This window comes from Haliotis rufescens, unplaced genomic scaffold (genome assembly GCF_023055435.1).
Source record: "Haliotis rufescens isolate VD_foot unplaced genomic scaffold, xgHalRufe1.0.p SCAF_32, whole genome shotgun sequence".
Classification (NCBI taxonomy): Eukaryota; Metazoa; Mollusca; class Gastropoda; order Lepetellida; family Haliotidae; genus Haliotis; species Haliotis rufescens.
The window spans coordinates 3,247,806-3,270,613 of NW_025964024.1; the positions used below are offsets into that span (position 1 = coordinate 3,247,806).

General features: G+C 40.2%; 1 protein-coding gene across 3 annotated transcripts in view; it reads left to right on the forward strand.

Moving 5' to 3' along the window:
* Nucleotides 1–8,841: 8,841 nt before the first annotated feature.
* The window catches only part of LOC124116623 (feline leukemia virus subgroup C receptor-related protein 2-like), a 40,305-nt gene continuing 26,338 nt past the window's right edge, over nucleotides 8,842–22,808 (forward strand). For all 3 annotated transcript variants that reach the window (XM_048380697.1, XM_048380698.1, XM_048380696.1), the window contains exon 1: nucleotides 8,842–8,993. In XM_048380697.1, the coding sequence (XP_048236654.1) occupies nucleotides 8,990–8,993 (4 nt within the window). In that variant the 5' untranslated portion in view covers nucleotides 8,842–8,989. The remainder of the gene's footprint in view (nucleotides 8,994–22,808) is intronic.

A 22,808-nucleotide genomic window follows, 5' to 3' on the forward strand; every position in this document is an offset into this window, starting at 1 on the left:
TACATGTATATCTACTATCAACACTGACACAGAACGTACATACACAACGCCCGGAATGCAGTGTCCGAGACACAGAGGGGAAGTCGAGAAGGGTGTTGAATTGTCAGGGCCTGGCCCTCCTAGTTACTGGATATTATTGCCTATGTTTATAACGTTAACATTCAGTTCGTACACTCAGGTACGTGGGTAAGAGACATTGACCTTGTTGATACATTTACTGACGACATGTCTCACAGTTCGAATGCTGTTATACTGCTCAGTACGAGTGTCTACCCCCATTATAAGGGTAACGCTATTTTTCAGGGCATTATCATTTGAAGAAGGTGGTGAGGTGAAATGGGGTTTAACGTCGCGTCTAAGATTATTGCACTTATAAAGCGACGTGCATGTACGTGTGTGTGTTTGTGTGGCTGCTTGTACTAGTCCGGACTGATGCCGATTTATAGTGCTAGCTCACTGAGATACCATGCCGCAGTTTTACATGAATACCCCACTCAGACACAGTATACTGACTCCGAGCCGACCAGTCCTTATTTTAGCCCCTTAATGCCGAGCGCCAGACAGGGTAACAACAAGTACCATCTTTTTTAACGTCTTTTGGTATGACGCGGCCGGGGATCGAACCCCGGACCTTCCGCTCTCCGGGCGGACGCTCTACCATTAGACCACGGAGGCGGTATCATTTGCAGAAGCCCAAGGTCTTCCATTAACTGCTTCTGCCAATGATAAATCCCTGGAAAATAGCGTTGTCGTTATTATAGCTTTAATGGATAGAATGTGTTAGCAAATACAAATACACAACAAAAACATTAACTGCAATCAACACACAACGAATGTCACTGACCCACTTTTACAAATATAGAGAGTGAGTTGGGTTTAACGCCGTTTTTAACAGCATTCCAGTCATATCACGGCGTGTCAGCTTAATGTGGGAGGAAAGCCCGAAGTGATGCAGGTCTCAGACGTTTAGCACTTCGGGGAAACCCATGAGCACGGGTATGGTGCTGACAAAACTAGAAACATAATCGGGGCGAACCGGGATTCGAACCCACAATCATAGGTTTCTGGCGAGCCCAAGGGACGCAACTCTGCACAGCGATTACAAATATAGAAACGTCATAGAACATACAAGATGACGTCAAAGGCTGACTTCCTATGACGTCAGCTAACAACGGGCGTGATGATAGCCCGTCGTGAAGCAATATGAGTGCATTATCAAGATACTGTGGCCCGCTGATCTTTGATAACATGCGAGCGGTTTAATGACAATTCTATCCATCTTAGCTATAATACTGATTAGAAAACCATTGACGTCGTTTATAAACTATGTTCCTATTGGCTAATGCTATTATATTTGACATGCGGCTATGTTCCTCACATAGAACCTGGCCCGTCATCAACACCCATGGTGTTCAGGAGGCTACCAACGATGTTTTTGACACGCAGCCCCTTGTTGTTGAGAAGCATCATGGCGGGTACGATCGTGGGGAGGTAGACCAACATGTAGATGAGGGAGAGCCAGTCAACGGCAGCTTCCTGTTGCAGGGAGTCCCCGGGGAGGCTGTTGTTGGAGTAGCGGATGACGATGTTGGCGATGATGTTGAGGTGGATCCACTGGTAGGCGGTTGTTACGGAGAAGGCGCAGAACAAGGTCAGCATCAGCCAGCGTCTGAGAAAAACTTTCGTCGATCCATCAGTTTGGATGAGGAGACCGGATTTTTCTGCGTTCTGTGGCAGCTCCTTGTCCTGCGGTGCGTCATCTGTAGCTGGAACAACAAAAGTGAGTGAGTGAGTGAGTGAGTGAGTGAGTGAGTGAGTGAGTGAGTGAGGTTTTACGCCGCTTTTAGCACTATTCCAGCAACATCACGACGGGGGACTCAAGAATGAGTTTGACCTCTAGATTTGTTTTATGTTATTCAAAAGGTGATCGCCTTAGATATTGTTGCTGCTGAAGATCATCTAAAGTAGAACAGAGAATACGGTTCAAGGTTCTCATTCTTGTGTTCAAGGCACAGCATGGTCTTGCTCCAAGCTACCTGGAGGATCTCATCATACAATACCAGCCAACAAGAACCCTGCGATCTTGTGATCAATCGTTGCTTGAAGTGCCACCATCAAGAACAATCTCCTACGGGGATCGCTGCTTTGCAAGGGCTGGTCCTCTTCTTTGGAACGCCCTGCCCAAAAAACTCAGAATGCTCAGTGGACTTAACAGTTTCAAAAAAAATTTGGAGACACACTTGTTCAACAAAATATATACGGCCATACCAACTGTGCGAGCTTCAAGAGCGCTTTTGAGCAGTCAGTCTGGAAACTAGCGCTATATAAATACCATGTTAATAATAATAATCAAGATTGTGGATGGGTGAACTTTCAGATGTAGATTTCTTTTATTTTATGTCTGGCAGTCTGAATTTTAACATATATTTATCACATAAAATAGTTAACAAAAACGGTCGAAAATTGTTTGATCTTGTGCATGTTTAAACACATTGAATGTACGGTCAGATTTTCATGCTTAAATAGGAATGTTTATCAGTTCCTTAGGAACAGGTGGGACCGATTCTATCAAAGTTTCAAGTTAATTCGCTGTCTTGACAGGGGAATCCCCTCACTTGCCCGTAACCCGTACATTTCAGTCACGCGTTAAGATTCTCGTTTAGAAAGTAAGATGCACGTGTCAGTGAGAGTTGCATTATAAAGGTGTGTTTCACTGAATTGTCAGAATTTAAGGGAAAACTCAGATCACCAGGAATATCAGACATGTGAATGTCTTAATAAAGCAATGAAAAACGTTGATACAGTTATGATGATCTGTTCATTCATGTTATTTCCAATACATATACGCCACAGGCTAGACTAAAATCTAGTCTCTGAAATGAACATATCGTACATAAAAAAACAGTTGTTCAGTTATCTTAATAAAAATATAATAAAAAGGAGCCCAGTGACTCTCTTCATTTTCAGATACTGCAGTGATCTAGACTTGCCAAACATTATAGACTTGCATGGGCTGTATTTGATATATATTTGTATCAGGGTCTGTAAGACAGACTAGCCACAGGCCTTTGTGTACAAAAGTTGAGTACAGACAGGTTTAAAGCTTTTAGTTTCGCATTTCTTACTTCATAATATAGATATTTTGCTAGATTTGTAATAATATATGTATCTGGTGATGACAGAAGCATATTAAATTTATGGACGTTAGGATGACAATAGAACTTTGCTTTGAGATATAGTTGCCGTAACTTGACATACGATGGAAAATTAAGCAGGAAGTGGTACTCGGTTTCAACACAGTCTAATTTACAAGGTTTGCATTTTCTTAAATTTCTTGGGATTTTATAATGACCTATTTATTATGATCTATCATTACCACATGTACATGTACTTCAGCATACTGCATGGAAACAATATCCATAGTAGCATAGAGACTGTTACATGATGTAGAGCGATATATCTTCTAACGATAATGCATCACTTCAGAACTTTGTCACAGCTCATCATTATTAATTAAGGTTCTCGGGAACTAAAATACCCGTGAAGAACCCGGTTATAAATTGTCTTCAGCTTGTAATAAGATAGAACTCACGGAATCGGGTGGCCAGGCTCGCTGACATAGTTGATGCATGTCATTGTATCGTAATTGCGTACATCGATGCTCATGATGTCAGTCACTAGATTGTCTGGGTCAGGCTCGATTATTTACAGACAAATATTGTTAAGTGCGACGTTAACACATATAAACAAACAAACAAACAGGAACATGAGGAGGACTTTAAAGTGATAGGACAAGAGGCAAACTATAAGTCCTTTGGAGAATATTGAAGTTTATACTTAAGTTTACTTTGTTGTTTATCGCCGCACTCAGCAATATTCCAGCTATATGATTGCGGTATCTAGACAGACGAAGAGCTACACACATGACGCTATTCGGTAGACAGACGAAGTGGCTGCATACATGACGCTATTCACTAGACAGGCGAAGTGGCTGCTTACATGACGCTATTCACTGGACAGGCGAAGAGGCTACGCACATGACGCTGTTCAATAGACAGGCGAAGTTGCTGCATACATGACACTATTTTCTAGACAGACGAAGAGGCTGCATACATGACACTATTCACTAGACAGACGAAGAGGCTGCATACATGACACTATTCACTAGACAGACGAAGAGGCTGCATACACGACGCTATTCACTAGACAGGCGAAGTGGCTGCATACATGACGCTATTCACTAGACAGACGAAGTGGCTGCATACATGACGCTATTCACTAGACAGGCGAAATGGCTGCATACATGACACTATTCACTAGACAGACGAAATGGCTGCATACATGACGGTATTCACTAGATAGGCGAACTGGCTGCATACATGACGCTATTCACTAGACAGACGAAGAGGCTGCATACATGACGCTATTCACTAGACAGGCGAAGTGGCTGCATACATGACGCTATTCACTGGACAGACGAAGTGGCTGCATACATGACACTGTTCACTAGACAGACGAAGTGGCTGCATACATGACACTATTCATTAGACAGACGAAGAGGCTGCATACACGACGCTATTCACTGGACAGACGAAGTGGATGCACACATGACGCTATTTACTAGACAGACGAAGTGGATGCACACATGACGCTATTCACTAGACAGACGAAGTGGATGCATACATGACGCTATTCACTAGACAGGCGAAGTGGCTGCATACACGACGCTATTCACTAGACAGACGAAGTGGATGCACACATGACGCTATTTACTAGACAGACGAAGTGGATGCACACATGACGCTATTCACTAGACAGACGAAGTGGATGCATACATGACGCTATTCACTAGACAGGCGAAGTGGGTGCATTCATGACACTATTCACAAGACAGACGAAGAGGCTGCATACATCACGCTATTCACTAGACAGGCGAAGTGGCTGCATACATGACACTTTTCACTAGACAGGCAAACATGTTGCATACATGATGCTATTCACTAGACAGGCGAAGTGGCTACATACATAAGATTCTATTCACTAGACAGGCGAAAAGGCTGTTATTTCCTTCTTAAGACGAGCAAATTTTAAAAAGACATGCATGTACTCTACAAGTATCCTGGGGAAAAAACTAGGTGTTTCTTTGAAAATATGATTAACGACTGAGCATCTGAAGTCGATCTAAAGTGACCTAGACTTTTTCCGGTGTGATACCATCATACAGAGGGCAGGGATCAAAGCCATGGCTGCTGTTGACACGCCAAGAACATAAGCACACACTACCTTCATAGAGAAAACTTGAAGGACAGTTCATGAGAATATAGACTGAGGCCTTGATCAACTGTGAGAAATATGGTGCCCGATACATGACTGAAAAATGTCAAATAAGGTCCATTACAGGACTGTATAATATTAAATAAGGCTCCGTCACAGGACTGTACAATGTCAAATATGAAATAAGGTCCCGTTACGTGACGGTATAATATAAAACAAGGTCCCGTTACATGATGGCATAATATGAAACAAGGTCCCGTTACATGACTGAATAATATGAAATAAGGTCCCGTCACATGACGGTACAATATGAAATTAGGTCCTGTTACATGACGGTATATCAAATAAGGTCCCGTTACATGATGGCATAATATGAAACAAGGTCCCGTTACATGACTGAATAATATGAAATAAGGTCCCGTCACATGACGGTACAATATGAAATTAGGTCCTGTTACATGACGGTATATCAAATAAGGTCCCGTTACATGATTGCATAAATATCAAATAAGGTCTCGTAACATAACTGTATAATATAGAATAAGGTCCCGTTACAGGACTGTACAATATAAAATAAAGTCCTGTTACAGGACGGTATAATATGAAATAAGGTCCCGTTACAGGACTGTATAATATCAAATGAGACCCCGTCACAGGACTGTACAATGTGAAATTAGGTCCCGTTACAGGATGGTATAATATGAAATAAGGTTCTGTCACATGACGGTACAATAAATTATGAAATTAGGTCCCGTTACATGACTGCATAAATATCAAATAAGGTCTCGTAACATGACTGTATAATATAAGATAAGGTCCCGTTACATGACTGTGTGATATAAAATGAGGGCCCGTAACATGACTGTATTATTAGTTATGGTGTCTTCCGTTGCCGTATACGGTGTCATATTAGGTTAGCAGCAAAATGTTGGGCGAGGCGAGACGAGGCGAGCCTAATATTTTTTCTGCATACCTAGTATGACACCGTATACGGCAACGAAAGACACCATAACGAATTTATTATGATGCAAAAAGTTTACACTATTTGGTATCTTTGTCGCACATGTCATGTCAAATCTTAAAACTCAAAACTTAACACTTACAACCAAAGACGTTTAAGGGTCAAAGGGAGACTACTCTTCAAACCTCAGAGGCCAAACCTTGTTGATGATTTTAACTTTATATTATCACGAACGCGATGCAAAAAAAACCATAAACGTCTTTGTACATCAAAATTAATTATATTAAAACACAAAGCAGTGTCAATAACAAAATTTCTGTACCAGAATTTTCATGTGAAATATGTGACGTGGGTTTTGGAAAAACCAAAATGGCTATTACTGACGGTCAACGGTCTCCCATTTGGTCAGTAATAACCATCTGGGAGTTTTGCTGACGGTATCAGGCTCATATAGGGTTAGTAGTTCTGCCCTCTGATTGGTCAAACTCTCTTTTAGGCATAATAAAATATAACATAAGGTCCCGTAACATGACGGTATAATATCAAAAAATGTACCGTTACATGACTATATGATATAAAATAAGGTCCCGTAACATGAAGGTATAATATCAAATAAGGTCCCGTAACATGACGGTGTAATATCAAATAAGGTTCCGTCACATGACGATACAATATGAAATAAGCAGACGTGGAACAAATCGACCAGAGTGTTGCAGCTGCATAAACTATCGAGGGGTTCTCATCCATTACCAAACAGTACCGACATAACAGAGTGAGTGAGTTGGGTTTTACGTCTCCTAAACGGCGTTCTAACTATATCACGCGTGTCAGCTTGATGTGGGAGGAAAGCCATAAGCGATGCAGTTATCAGACGTTTACCACAATATTCAGCTTTGTTTAACTGACTGAGTATGGTTTTACGCCGCTTTTAGCAATATTCCAGCAATATCACGGCGGGGAACACCAGAAATGGGCTTCACACATTGTACCCATGTCGGGAATCGAACCCGGGTCTTCGGCGTGACGAGCGAACGCTTTAACCACTAGGCTACCCGACCGCCCCCTTTGTTTAACAAAGCATGTGAGAGTATTGCAGTGTGTGTAGCAGTCATTGTGTTAGTAGCCGTCAGAGTGTGTGTAGTTTAAAGAGTGTGTAGCTTAAAGAGTGTGCAACTGGTACGGTGTGTATATCGATAATAGAGTGTTTAGCAATGTGGAACAGTTACTTGAACAGTACGAGTGAGTGAGTGAGTGAGTTGGGTTTAACGCCGCTTTTAACAGTATTCCAGTTATATCGCGGCGTGTCAGCGCTAATGTGGGAGGAAATTGAACCGTACGAGCTGCATGTGTTAGAGAGTGCTTTCTTTGGTGTGTGTTGTAATCCACTACGTATTGCTGTCACGTAGTGTATCAGGTATGTATGTCCTAGTTGCCGACATGTACAGACATATATATTAATAATATACATCTGGTTGTCAGTTCAAGTATGTATATATGGTGTGTGTGTGTGTGTGTGTGTGTGTGTGTGTGTGTGTGTGTGTGTGTGTGTGTGTGTGTGTGTGTGTGTGTGTGTGTGTGTGTGTGTGTGTGTGTGTGTTTGCGCGTGTGTGTGCGGCTGCTTGTACTAGCCCAGACTTTCGTGCTAATCCAATGAGATACCATACCCAATTTAACACACAGAGACCAATATACTGACTCCGACAGGACCAGACCTTGTTTTTAGCCCCCAATACTGCCGAGCGCCAGGAAGGGTACAACAAATACCCGGACCGCCTCCGTGGTCTAGTGGTAGAGCGTCCGCCCGGAGAGCGGAAGGTCCGGGGTTCGATCCCCAGCCGCGTCATACCAAAAGACGTTAAAAGATGGTACTTGTTCTTACCCTGTCTTGTGCTCGGCATTAAAGGGCTAAAACAAGGACTGGTCGGCTCGGAGTCAGTATACTGTGTCTGAGTGGGGTATTCATGTTAAACTGCGGCATGGTATCTCAGTGTGCTAGCACTATAAATCGGCATCAGTCCGGACTAGTACAAGCAGTCACACACACACATACACGTGCATGCACGTCGCTATATAAGTGCAATAATCTTGGACGCGACGTTAAACCCCATTTCACCTCACCAACAAATACCCCCCGATCTACGTGCAGACGCTCTATCCGCTAGAACACGGAGGCAGTCTCCAAGTTGAAGAAACATAAGGAACCATGACGATGCATGATAAATTATGTCTATTCTGGAATCCACATTCTTTTCTGTTTGACAGCATTGATAATTAAGTTCTGACATATACATGTATATATATATATACCACTCAAAAGAAGCTAAAGAACACCCGTTTCTGTAATGCAGAAATCATGAGAATATCTTGAGTGTCGAGTGATATCATGGACTTAAACCATGTAAAAGTAGATCTATAATTTCTTAATGCATAATGTTCCTATAGTTCCATCGGATTTACTTGTTGAAAGGCGAGTGTATTGACAATAGCTTAGAATCAACTCCAACGACAACAGCATTTATCGTACTGTAGTAATGTGGAAGAATCGGGTGTTCCTTAACTTCTTTTGACTAGTATCTACTTGCTTAATTGACCAGTTTGTGTCGCAGTTTAATCGCAAACAATGACTGCTCCCTGTCCCTGGCCCTATGAATATATGCGCCCATGATCGGTGATTTTACTACATACTCATTTTCTTTTCGGATCGATGTGACCTGAACAGATGTTGGCAAGTCTACGAGGAACGAGCAGGCAGACATGAGTGAGTAGTATTGTTATCATGGTCACATTCTTAAAGGCAGTTAACGTGGCCGTTTCTTTGTGACTGACTGCAAGCGAGCTCACCAGCGTGTTGGGTGCCCGCAAGGGTGTATCCACTGTTGACAAGAAGGGTAGCTGGTTTGAAGTACTTGTTCAAGGTGCAGTGTCGTACAGGATATTGTCAAACCATAGGGTGGATTCGAGTCTTAGAAGAGATTGCGGTTATTTTTGGAGGCTTCTCCAGGTGGTAGCAGAACCCAGACAAGATCGATCGATATCGGCGAATATATTACGTCAAGTTGAACAGAGAGACACCCCTTCCACACACACACTGCCAAACGTTGTATCGTGACCCACATCCATATACCCTCAGACGTGATCAGGGTATATACTCATCTACCTATATATAGTCATCTATTATCAACGTCTGCATATCAGCACAGACAAAAGGAGGCGTTTGAATGACGAATATGGGGGGTAGGCGTGTGACCGTAGTGTTTCATTCAAGACAATTTGGATAATGATGATGATGATGATGATCATCATCATCATTATTTTTGTAGGCAATCAATAATGCAACTATGCTGTTAGCCACAATCAGCCATTTTGTCACCAGCCACCTTCAACAACCACCTTCGATAACAACCCGCCTGCACACAATCTAAAATCCCACCACACCATCCATTCGAAACCATCCACAACACCTGCAAACAACGACAGTTATTATTCTGCAACAGGTCATACGAGTAATCCATTTCGACAGATGGTTAACGCAGTATACACGTGAACGAGTTTCATAAAGCATTTTGTGTCGTTAAATTATAATAAAATTGACACGTTGCATGGCTGTGTTATGTGTCGAGAGGTCTCAGCAGAACTAGGTCCGATCGGTCTTCTAATCATGAGGGGGTTGCAGCACATCCCCTCGGACCTGTCATCCGGGTGGTGCTCGCAGTTTGATGGGGGCTAGATATCGATGTATGTAAAGCCGAATAGAATATAGCTAAATATAAACCTGACGCTCAATTCATCCTATTACTTGTCACCTAGCCATTTCTGTTACTTGTTATACCAGCTCAAGCTTATGGTGTCTACTTTTTCCAGCTGCTTCGGTACTTCAGACACATTTGCATTCGACTAAGCTTTTCAATCACGGTTTCACGTTCAAAAACCTGGTCAAGTCATTCCAGACAATACGACAGACATTCAGAAGTACTGGTGTGTGGGTACCGCGGATATAAATACATGTGCAGTGGGGTGTACCTTAATTGTTTATTTGACTCACACTATGACTGCTACACACACAATGACTGATACACACATAATGACTACTACACACGTAATGACTGATACACACTATGACTACTACACACATAATGACTGAAACACACACAATGACTGCTACACACTATGACTACTACACACATAATGACTGAAACACACACAATGACTGAAACACACACAATGACTGCTACACACTATGACTACTACACACATAATGACTGAAACACACACAATGACTACTACACACATAATGACTGCTACACACTATGACTGTTACAAACATAATGACTGCTACACACACAATGACTGATACACACTATGACTACTACACACATAATGACTGAAACACACATAATGACTGATACACACACAGTGACTGAAACACACATAATGACTGATACACACTATGACCGCTACACACACAATGACTGATACACACATAATGACTACTACACACGTAATGACTGATACACACTATGACTACTACACACATAATGACTGAAACACGCACAATGACTGCTACACACTATGACTACTACACACATAATGACTGAAACACACACAATGACTGCTACACACATAATGACTGAAACACACACAATGACTGCTACACACTATGACTACTACACACATAATGACTGAAACACACACAATGACTGCTACACACATAATGACTGCTACACACTATGACTGTTACACACATAATGACTGCTACACACACAATGACTGATACACACTATGACTACTACACACATAATGACTGAAACACACATAATGACTGATACACACACAGTGATTGAAACTCACATAATGACTGATACACACTATGACTGCTACACACATAATGACTGAAACACACATAATGACTGCTACACACACAATGACTGATACACACATAATCACTGCTACACCCATAATCACTGAAACACACATAATGACTGATACACACTATGACTGTTACACACTATGACTACTACACACATAATGACTGATACACACTATGACTGATACACACATAATGACTGAAACACACATAATAACTGTTAGACACATAATGACTGCTACACACAGTATGACTGAAACACACATAATAACTGTTACACACAAAATGACTGCTACACACTATGAGTACTACAAACATAATGACTGAAACACACACAATGAATGAAACACACATAATGACTGATACACACATAATGACTGAAACACACACTATGACTACTACACACATAATGACTGATACACACATAATGACTGAAACACACATAATGACTGAAACACACATAATGACTGATACACACATAATGACTGCTACACACATAATGACTTAAACACACATAATGACTGCTACACACATAATGACTGCTACACACAATGACTGAAACACACATAATGACTGCTACACACATAATGACTGATACACACTATGACTGTTACACACATAATGACTGCTACACACACAATGACTGATACACACTATGACTACTACACAAATAATGACTGATACACACTATGACTGCTACACACATAATGACTGAAACACACACAATGACTGATACACACTATGACTACTACACACATAATGACTGATACACACTATGACTGCTACACACATAATGACTGATACCCACATAATGACTGATACACACTATGACTGTTAGACACATAATGACTGAAACACACACAATGACTGATACACACTATGACTACTACACACATAATGACTGAAACACACACAATGACTGATACACACTATCACTGCTACACACATAATGACTGAAACACACACAATGACTGTTACACACACAATGACTGTAACACACGTAATGACTGTTACACACATAATGACTGCTACACACACAATGACTGATACACACATAATGACTGATACACACTATGACTATAACACACTATGACTGAAACACACATAATGACTGAAACGCTCATAATGACTGTTAAACACATAATGACTGATACACACATAATCACTGATACACACATAATCACTGATACACACATAATCACTGATACACACATAATCACTGATACACACATAATCACTGATACACACATAATGATTCTTACACACATAATGACTGCTACATACAGTATGACTGAAACACACATAATAACTGAAACCCACATAATGACTGTTACACACATAATCACTGATACACACATAATCACTGATACACACATAATCACTGATACACACATAATGACTGTTACACACACAATGACTGATACATACATAATGACTGCTACACACATAATGACTGATACACACATAATGACTGAAACACACATAATGACTGTTACACACACAATGACTGATACACACATAATGACTGATACACACACAATGACTGATACACACAAAATGACTGATGCACACATAATGACTGATACACACAGTATGACTGTTACACACATAATGACTGCTGCACACACAATGACTGATACACACATAATGACTGATACACACACAATGACTGATACACACATAATGACTGATACACACAAAATGACTGATACACACATAATAACTGATACACACATAATGACTGATACACACACAATGACTGATACATACATAATGACTGATACACACAAAATGACTGATACACACACAATGACTGATACATACATAATGACTAATACACACATAATCACTGATACACACAAAATGACTGATACACACACAATGACTGATACACACAAAATGACTGATACATACATAATGACTGATACACACAAAATGACTGATACACACACAATGACTGATACATACATAATGACTAATACACACATAATGACTGATACACACAAAATGACTGATACACACACAATGACTGATACACACAAAATGACTGATACACACAAAATGACTGATACACACACAATGACTGATACACACACAATCACTGATACACACATAATGACTGATACACACAAAGTGACTTATACACACAAAATGACTGAAACACACATAATGACTGATACACACAGAGTGACTGATACACACATAATCACTGAAACACACATAATGACTGATACACACATAATGACTGATACACACATAATGACTGCTACACACGCAATGACTGATACACACTATGACTACTACACACATAATGACTGATACACACATAATGACTGATACACACATAATGACTGAAACACACATTATGACTGATACACACATAATGACTGATACACACATAATGACTGAAACACACATAATGACTGCTACACACACAATGACTGATACACACTATGACTGTTACAAACATAATGACTGCTACACACATGATGACTGCTACACACGTAATGACTGATACACACAAAATGACTGATACACACATAATGACTGATACACACATAATGACTGATACACACACAATGACTGATAGACACATAATGACTGATACACACTATGACTGTTACACACATAATGACTGATACACACACAATGACTGATACACACATAATGACTGATACACACAAAATGACTGATACACACATAATGGCTGATACACACAAAACGACTACTACACACACTATGACTGCTACACACAGTATGACTGCTATATACAGTATGACTCCAACATACAGTATGACTGCTACACACACTACAACTGCTACACACACTATGACTGCTACATACAGTATGACTGCTACACACAGTATGACTGCTACACACAGTATGAGAGCTACACACAGTATGACTGCTACACACACTGTGACTGCTACACACTCTATGACTGCTACACACAGTATGACTGCTACACACATAATGACTACTACACACACAATGACTGATACACACATAATGACTGATACACACATAATGAGTACTACACACATAATGAATGATACACACACTATGACTGCTACAGATACAATGACTGCTACACACACTATGACTAATACACACACTATGACTAATACACACACTATGACTGCTACACACAGTATGACTGCTACACACATTATGATTACTACACACTGTATGACTGCTACACACACTGTGACTGCTACACACACTATGACTGCTACACACACTGTGACTACTACACACACTATGACTGCTACACACACTGTGACTGCTACACACACTATGACTGCTACACACACTATCACTGATACATACACTATGACTGCTACATACAGTATGACTGCTACACACACTATGACTGCTACACACTCTATGACTACTTCACACACTGTGACTACTACACACACTGTGACTACTACACACACTATCACTGCTACACACACTGTGACTGCTACACACACTATGACTGCTACACACACTATCACTGCTACATACACTATGACTGCTACATACAGTATGACTGCTACACACACTATGACTGCTACACACTCTATGACTACTACACACACTGTGACTACTACACACACTATCACTGCTACACACACTGTGACTGCTACACACACTATGACTGTTACACACACTATGACTACTACACACACTATCACTGCAATACACTCTATGACTACTACACACACTATGACTGTTACACACGCTATGACTGCTACACACACTATCACTGCTACACACTCTATGACTACTACACACACTATGACTGTTACACACACTATGACTACTACACACACTATCACTGCTACACACTCTATGACTACTACACACACTATGACTGTTACACACACTATGACTGTTACACACACTATGACTGCTACACACACTATCACTGCTACATACACTATGACTGCTACATACAGTATGACTGCTACACACACTATGACTGCTACACACTCTATGACTACTACACACACTGTGACTACTACACACTTTATCACTGCTACACACACTCTGACTACTACACACACTATGACTGTTACACACACTATGACTGCTACATACAGTATGACTACTACACACACTATGACTGCTACATACAGTATGACTGATACACACACTATCACTGCTACATACAGTATGATTGCTACACACACCATGACTGCTACACACACTACGACTGCTACACACTCTATGACTACTACACACACTACGACTGCTACACACACTGTGACTGCTACACACACTGTGACTACTACACACACTACGACTGCTACACACACTGTGACTGCTACACACACTATGACTACTACACACACTACGACTGCTACACACACTGACACTGCTACACACAGCATGAATGCTACACACACTATGACTGCTACACACACTATGACTGCTACACACATCATGATTGATACACACACTATGACTACTACACACACTACGACTGCTACACACACTGACTGCTACACACACTATGACTGCTACATACACTATGACTGCTACACACACTATGACTGCTTCACACACTATGACTGCTACCCACACTATGACTGCACACACACACACACACACACACACACACACACACACACACACTCGTACACACACTCATTGGAGTGCTACACAAGATTCATTCATTTACTTGAAGTATTTCGGCCAGATTCGGCCAGTCACCGATTTAAAAAAATAACTAATTGTTTGCCCTTGCTGGTCGCTTTTTAAGGAGCTAAACTTTTTCATGTGACTGTATCGCCAACATATGGTAAGGTCGCGAAGCAGATCGTCGTGGTTAATATATATCAAATGGACGGTTGGGCTATAGTTTATTTCAAATAGAAGCCAATGTGTGTGTAGCAGCCATAGGGTGTGTGCGTGCGTGCGTGAGTGCGTGCGTGCGTGCGTGCGTGCGTGCGTGCGTGCGTGTTTGTTGACAACATGTCCGCATGGAGGACTGTTGGGACTTTGCCCCTTCAGTTGGAGATTCTTGATGACAGTGCGGTGGCCAATTTTGTCCATTTTAAACAACAAAGAATACCTAGTCACTTTGATGCCTGCAGACAGGTGTACTTCCTGGTGTCACGGGACCATATATTGTCCCTCACTGTGCAAATTCCTTAGTCCCAAGGGGCCATATATGGTCCTCTGTGAATTAAGATGGCAAACGATGAGTGCAGAAACTCAACATAATAACCATCATCATTGATCTCAGCTGTAACATCGTGTCACCCATACGTAAGTTATACGGTGCTACCGATTAGGAAATATGGCGAGATGAGTAAAGTGGTTACCGCGCTTCTTTACCCTTTGCTGCCAAATGTGTACTTCAAGCAAATGACGAAAGATACATGCACGTATTGTAGTGACGTACACATGTTTGTATCAGGCTAAATAATCTACCCACTGTGAAAGTATTGGCATAACACCTTTGATGTTTCTGAGCGGAGGTGTCATAAAAATGATTATACCCACTGTGCAAGTATTGGGACAAGAGCATTGATGTTTTGTCCACAACGAAAGGGGTTTTGACTAGAAGTGCATATTTTTGTCGACTGTGTGTTGCAGGAATACGGTGGGTACATGGGGTTTCATGCGCCCCGCGTTAGGTTTTATACCCCGGACATTTAAAACCACATGCGCCCCGAGTGATCCTGCTACAACGAATATATCTTACCGACATGTTTTATATGACATTGTAAAAGAATTGAAACAAATTGACAACAGACATCTTTAGAAGTACATTCCAGTCTCCTGATCAGGGATTTTACTGGTCACAATGCTTTAGAAGCCTGTTCAGAAAGTGTTTTACATGTTCTGTCCAAATGAGTTGAACTGAGCCAGGTTGAAGCCAGGCTGAAGTTGAACCAGGTGTACCCCTTCACTCTGGATCCATGTGCCATGAGACGTGTCAAGAACTATATCAGGTCCACAATGACAAAGAAGCGGTTAATGCACTAGCATTAATTCATAGTCACAGAGAGTCTAGGGTTGACTTTGATAAGGTTGTTGACATCTTTGCAAAAAAGAAAATTGCGCTACTTTTCTGGCTTGGCTGGATTTTTTTGTATACACAGTGTTTGTAGTTGAATTTGAATGTTTTAACCTGCTCAAATTTCTTTTCTTCATCTGTGAATGATATATCAGTCACATTTGTCCCTGTGGATTGTTTGGTTGTTGTTTTTAAATCGTTTTGCATTGGTCTGCAATTTGTAAGAAAATGTAAACGTGGCACTATTAATTAAAAATACTATTTACTATATCGAAACTGCTTGCGTTTTGATCGCCTTTTTGTCATTTCCCCCAATTCTGTAGTTTGTGTTATTTTACGTCGTCGTGGTTTGTACAATTTTCCAAAACCGTTCTTGAGACATTGTTGTTAGAACCTGCTTGTGTTTGGTTCCCGATGTTCTCTTCCCACTGTTTCTCTCCTCTATTTGTGTATTGGTTATTGTCCTTACATGGATATTTCAAAATATGTTTTCTGGTGAATACTTCAAAATGTGTGATTTCTGGTATGTTCTGATGATTAAAAGTGCATAATAAACCTATCCTGTATATTCCTCAAAATGTGTGTTTCTGGTATGTTCCACTTTGATGAAAGGTAAACAGGTAACCGGTGCTTTACTATCCAACCATGACTAATCCTGGTGTCAGCTGTCAACTGGGGCACCTGACAACTGAGAGGCGACCATCTCCATGCATGAACATGTACAATGTATACTATGACGCTACACTGTGAATGAATGGCTGGTAAAATATAAGTTTGTAAAATATTCCTGCTATAATAATGCTGTCATTATATTTTCTTTTTGACATGAATATTTGGTTGATGATCAACTTGTATCTCTTTTCTTGTACATGTTTTTCATAATGCTTATGTGTGGTTTGATAAAAAACACTTTGACACTAGTTTGATATATGTACATGTTCTTGGTTAGAATGTAGTCACTTTATGGAGAGACGTCCTGATAAGAGTAGCCAGACAGTTAACGTTGATTACAACGTGACCTGAATTACTCCTACAAAGCTGATTATTATATTCGCATTTGCATTAGATACATATACTTCAATTCCCATGTTATTTAAATGAAAACCAATTATCAAATATGGATTTATCTGCGTGTAACATATACTAAGTGTCATTGTGAAATTACAGTAGAAGCTACACATGTACATTCAAACCCGTGTTACACGGAGAGTTCAGGGTAACAATACGACAGACAGTCAGTAAGACAGCTATATCGTGAATTATTTTGTAATTAATGTGTAATAACAATCAAATGGTCAATTCCCTTCCACTGATTTATCCACCTGAACTAGAAATAAAGGAGACCAGTGAGACCGCCTCATCTGTCTCATATTTAGATCTCTGCATAAAAAAGTGACAAAACACCTCTCCACAAGACTGTATGACAAGAGGGATGACTTCAACTTTCCAATAGGCAACTTTCCCTTCATGTCGAGCAGCTCCATCCTTTGGTGTTTACATTGCACACTTTTTGAGATACAATCGAGCATGCTCTTTCTACCAAGATTTCAAAGAGCGTCATACGACTCTTGCTCCAGAAGTTGTTTGATCAAGGATTCACCGTTCAGAGCCTCAGTGATATTTTTTTTTAAACAATATGGAGGGCATCTCGAAATCTGACGCATCAGTGACAAAAATTGTGTCCTATGCAATTCCCAATTGACTTGTGCCATATCTTACCGTGTGTTTTTTTTAAGGTGAACAATTGACTTGCCTTTTCATGTGTTTGTGACGAATCACTCCGGTGGGGCAGGATACGCTCACCATTTCGCGAACACCTGGTTTCATTATAGTGAATCATATAGTGAATCGTACAATCGACTCTGCGTGATTATTATTGGATATGGGCGGTCGGGTAGCCTAGTGGTTAAAGCGTTCGCTCGTCACACCGAAGACCCGGGTTCGATTCCCGACATGGGTACAATGTGTGAAGCCCATTTCTGGTGTCCCCCGCCGTGATTCTGCTGGAATATTGCTAAAAAAAAAGGCGTAAAACCACACTCACTCACTCTATTAGCTATAGAAAGGGGTTTGTTGCTATATTTATGTACATAAATTGCCGCCAGTGCATCCAAGTAGTTTCCTACACCTTGCCATGTTCCTTTTCCACTGTAAACGTAGTTACGTGTGCCAACAAGCAATGTTATACCTGATGACTTAGCTACATGTACCATCATATGTTTTGCATATACAAATACATATTTTCAAGATATTCCATATTTGCCCTGTGCGGCATGATACAAGGATCAATTTATTTTTATACTCAGTCGCTCATATCACGTGACATATTTCAATTATTGTCCTTGAAGGTTTATAAAAGGGCCTTTAAGTAATCTTTGTGTTCTTTGTAGATGTGCAACAGCACATTCAAGTAATGCTTTCGCGAATGTGTGGGATGGAAGTTGAACCAAACTCTTGGGTTAGATGTCCCATACTTCTACAGTGTGATCCTGTAATCTGGTGCATCTACATGTATACATATCCTGTCGACATATTGCTGGTATATTAAATAATGCAGCGTATATGCACGTCAGGACTCAGAAACAAACAGAGCATGACTAATAGATTCTACAGTATGGGTATAATGATCAGTTCATTGTGGCAAAAACACAACGCAATATTCATGTTTAATCTGAAAAACTCTCCAGCGAATTTAACTGAATAATGATTAACGTTGAAGGTTTTTGTAAATATTGGTAGTTTATGATAATTACTGAACCAGGTTTGGTGTTTACGTATGGTGTTTGCAAGACATACATGTAGTTTGTATGTATGTTTCTATTTCGGAAATATAGGCCATCCAGTCCATAGTTCACAAATTATTCAAAGACAATATATTGATGAAAGGTCCGCCTTTTGCGTTGAATGCATTACCATCAATATACATCATCAACAAATGCTATTAAGTCATATCTTTGTGTTTTCCAATCCATCGTTTTCACGCAATGAAACCTATATATATATGCACCTAGTTGTCATGTGTGTTGGTTGTCATAAATTTTCAAGATAATGATAGCGTTAAAATGTCCTTTCACAAAGGTAAAATACTGTCTCCTCAAATTGTCATACATTTTTTCCAAGATAAACGTTATCTTTCTTCGTACAAAATATTTTCCCAATTTCAATACACTATACGTAAATTCTGATTTCCACAACGGAACATAGATAAATAAATTCTTTAATACCTGATTCTTATTATTTCCTGGATACTGGTTGTAGCACATATTTACACTGTTCCTAAAATCTTAATTTTACCTTTCCATGAAGATTATAAGCAAATGTCGACGTGGTACATCTTTCAATCGTTGAGCAAAAAAAAAAAAAACTATTTCCGGCTTCCAACAACCTGATGTAACCACACGAATACATATTCATGTTCAAACAAAACATTTGTGACAAATCCGAACCATGTTTGCCTTCCGCCATTATCAAGTGAAGGCAACATATTACATCAAATTCTGGGGTACCTATGACATTAACAATAATTATAGTCAGTAGGATGTACATTTCATAACATATAGAAATGACTGGTACAGTCTTTCTTCACCAAGAACAACATCATTGCTTGTATTACTAGAAATGGCTAAAATTGATTTACAAAAATATATAGATACCCTTTCAATACACGTTACATGTTCATATCCCAAAACATCAGAGGCGTAGATTAAAATAGGTGCGACCATTCTGTCAAACAAACACATTGATGTATTGACATTGAGCTTATTACGCGTAATAATCCTTAAAAAACAAAATGTTGGTTTCTTAGCTTGTTGTGATAAGTGTACACAGGTTTTCCCCTAACTCAGTGTAGATGTGAAATAGATACCGAGATATTGATATACAGAAACAGCTTCTAAAATATGTCCGTCATTTTTCAGTTGTTTGAAAATGTGCGCCTCTTCTGAATACAACTATCTTAGTGTTTTGTCTATTCACTTTCATATTCACTGCAAAACGAACATAAACCATCGATTTGTTGCTGGATTGTTGCTGCAAATAATAAAGTGGTGACATTTTCTAGAAGATTACCAATATATATACCTCTGCAGTCAGACTATTTGATCATTTCAATGTAATAAAATAAATGATATAGGGCTTAACATACAACCCTGTCTTGTTCCAACACTGCAGTCAAAAAAATCACTTGAACCATAACTTGTAGTTACACAAGAACTCAGCTGCGGATACATATTTCAAAACATAACGAGTGTCTATGCTTCCAGCCGTATTGTCAGAATTCTATTTTTGTCTTTCCTAATCCCCAGATCGAGCCATGCACACGGCGTTGACCTTTTCCTCTAAGTCGAACGCCTGAGTACCAAAAGGTCGACGTCCTGTGCATGAATATTTAATTATTTTGCTGAAATTTATAACTTTTCTCTTGTACAATCGAGGGTGATTTTTTAGAATACATTTGAGTTGAGTTGTGCTGTATGCTCATTAGGCAATTGACACAATCACAAACTCTAATCAAATCCTGTCTACATGGTCACATCCGGGGATTGTTAAGATCACAAATCTACAGTAAGACAACATGGCAGTCTATATTTATTTCCAATATCGTCTTATAATGGAAGAGTCCACAAATGCCCACAGTGACAAATGCCTACAGTCTAAAACAAACATTTATATGCTTTAGTGGTTTTACATGTGATACCCTGCTACCTCTCTGCAGAGTTGAACTGGCCCATGTTAGTGTACTATTGCCTACAGTGACAAATGACACACACTAGCAAATGATATCTAGTGGTTTTTCTTTATTCATACATATCATATTTCATGTACATTATGATTCAAACATCACATTCACACTCCCATTTTATCACAGATCTTACAATATCCACATATACATTTCATTCAGTTTCATTTATCATATCTCATGTACATTATATACATATCAGACTTACATTCATGGGTCACAGAGTTGCACAAACTAGTTGCTTTGTTAGCCCAGTTTTACAACACATCCAGCTGCATCAAAAAACTGGAGAGGAGACTTGATACCCAGTCGAAGCTGCTCCTGTAGCCTTTCTAGTCTCTGGTTGATCTCTAGGTAGATGCTCTTGCGGGGTGGTGGACGGGCGCCATGGAGATACTGAGCAAGCTTGTTTCTTTCCGTCTTCTCTTGCCTCTGGATCACTTTGATGAAGGCAAAAATGTTCGGATGCGCTCTCGGTTGTCTGCTTGTAGATATCAGGAAGATCTACTTCACCCAGGGACTGTGGAAGTGGGGGAATCGTCTTTCTTCTCTGTTTGTAGAGGCCACTCTTCTTGCTGTGGTAAGCCGGGAAGACAGCAACATCCTGAACGTCGAGTCGGGCAACCTCCTCGTCGTAAATCATCTGGATGGGAGTTTTCTCTGCTTGAACTCTCTGTCGAATTGTGCTTACAGTCTGCAATGCTACAAGGTCGTATGGTTGATGATTATGAGGTGACTGATTCCTAACAAACTGTCCAACTGTTGTGCATTTCCCTAAGCACCCACGTTGTACACATTTCCAGTGCACACATGTTAGCCTACGGTTGTTGAGTCTGTACCTGTAGCCATCTAGTAGGACTTGCTGACCACCTTTTTGTGACATATGATGCTGGACCTTCTTCGGGTTTGCCATGTCTGGATCTCTAACATGCCAATGTTGTTGTTGTTACATTAAGTG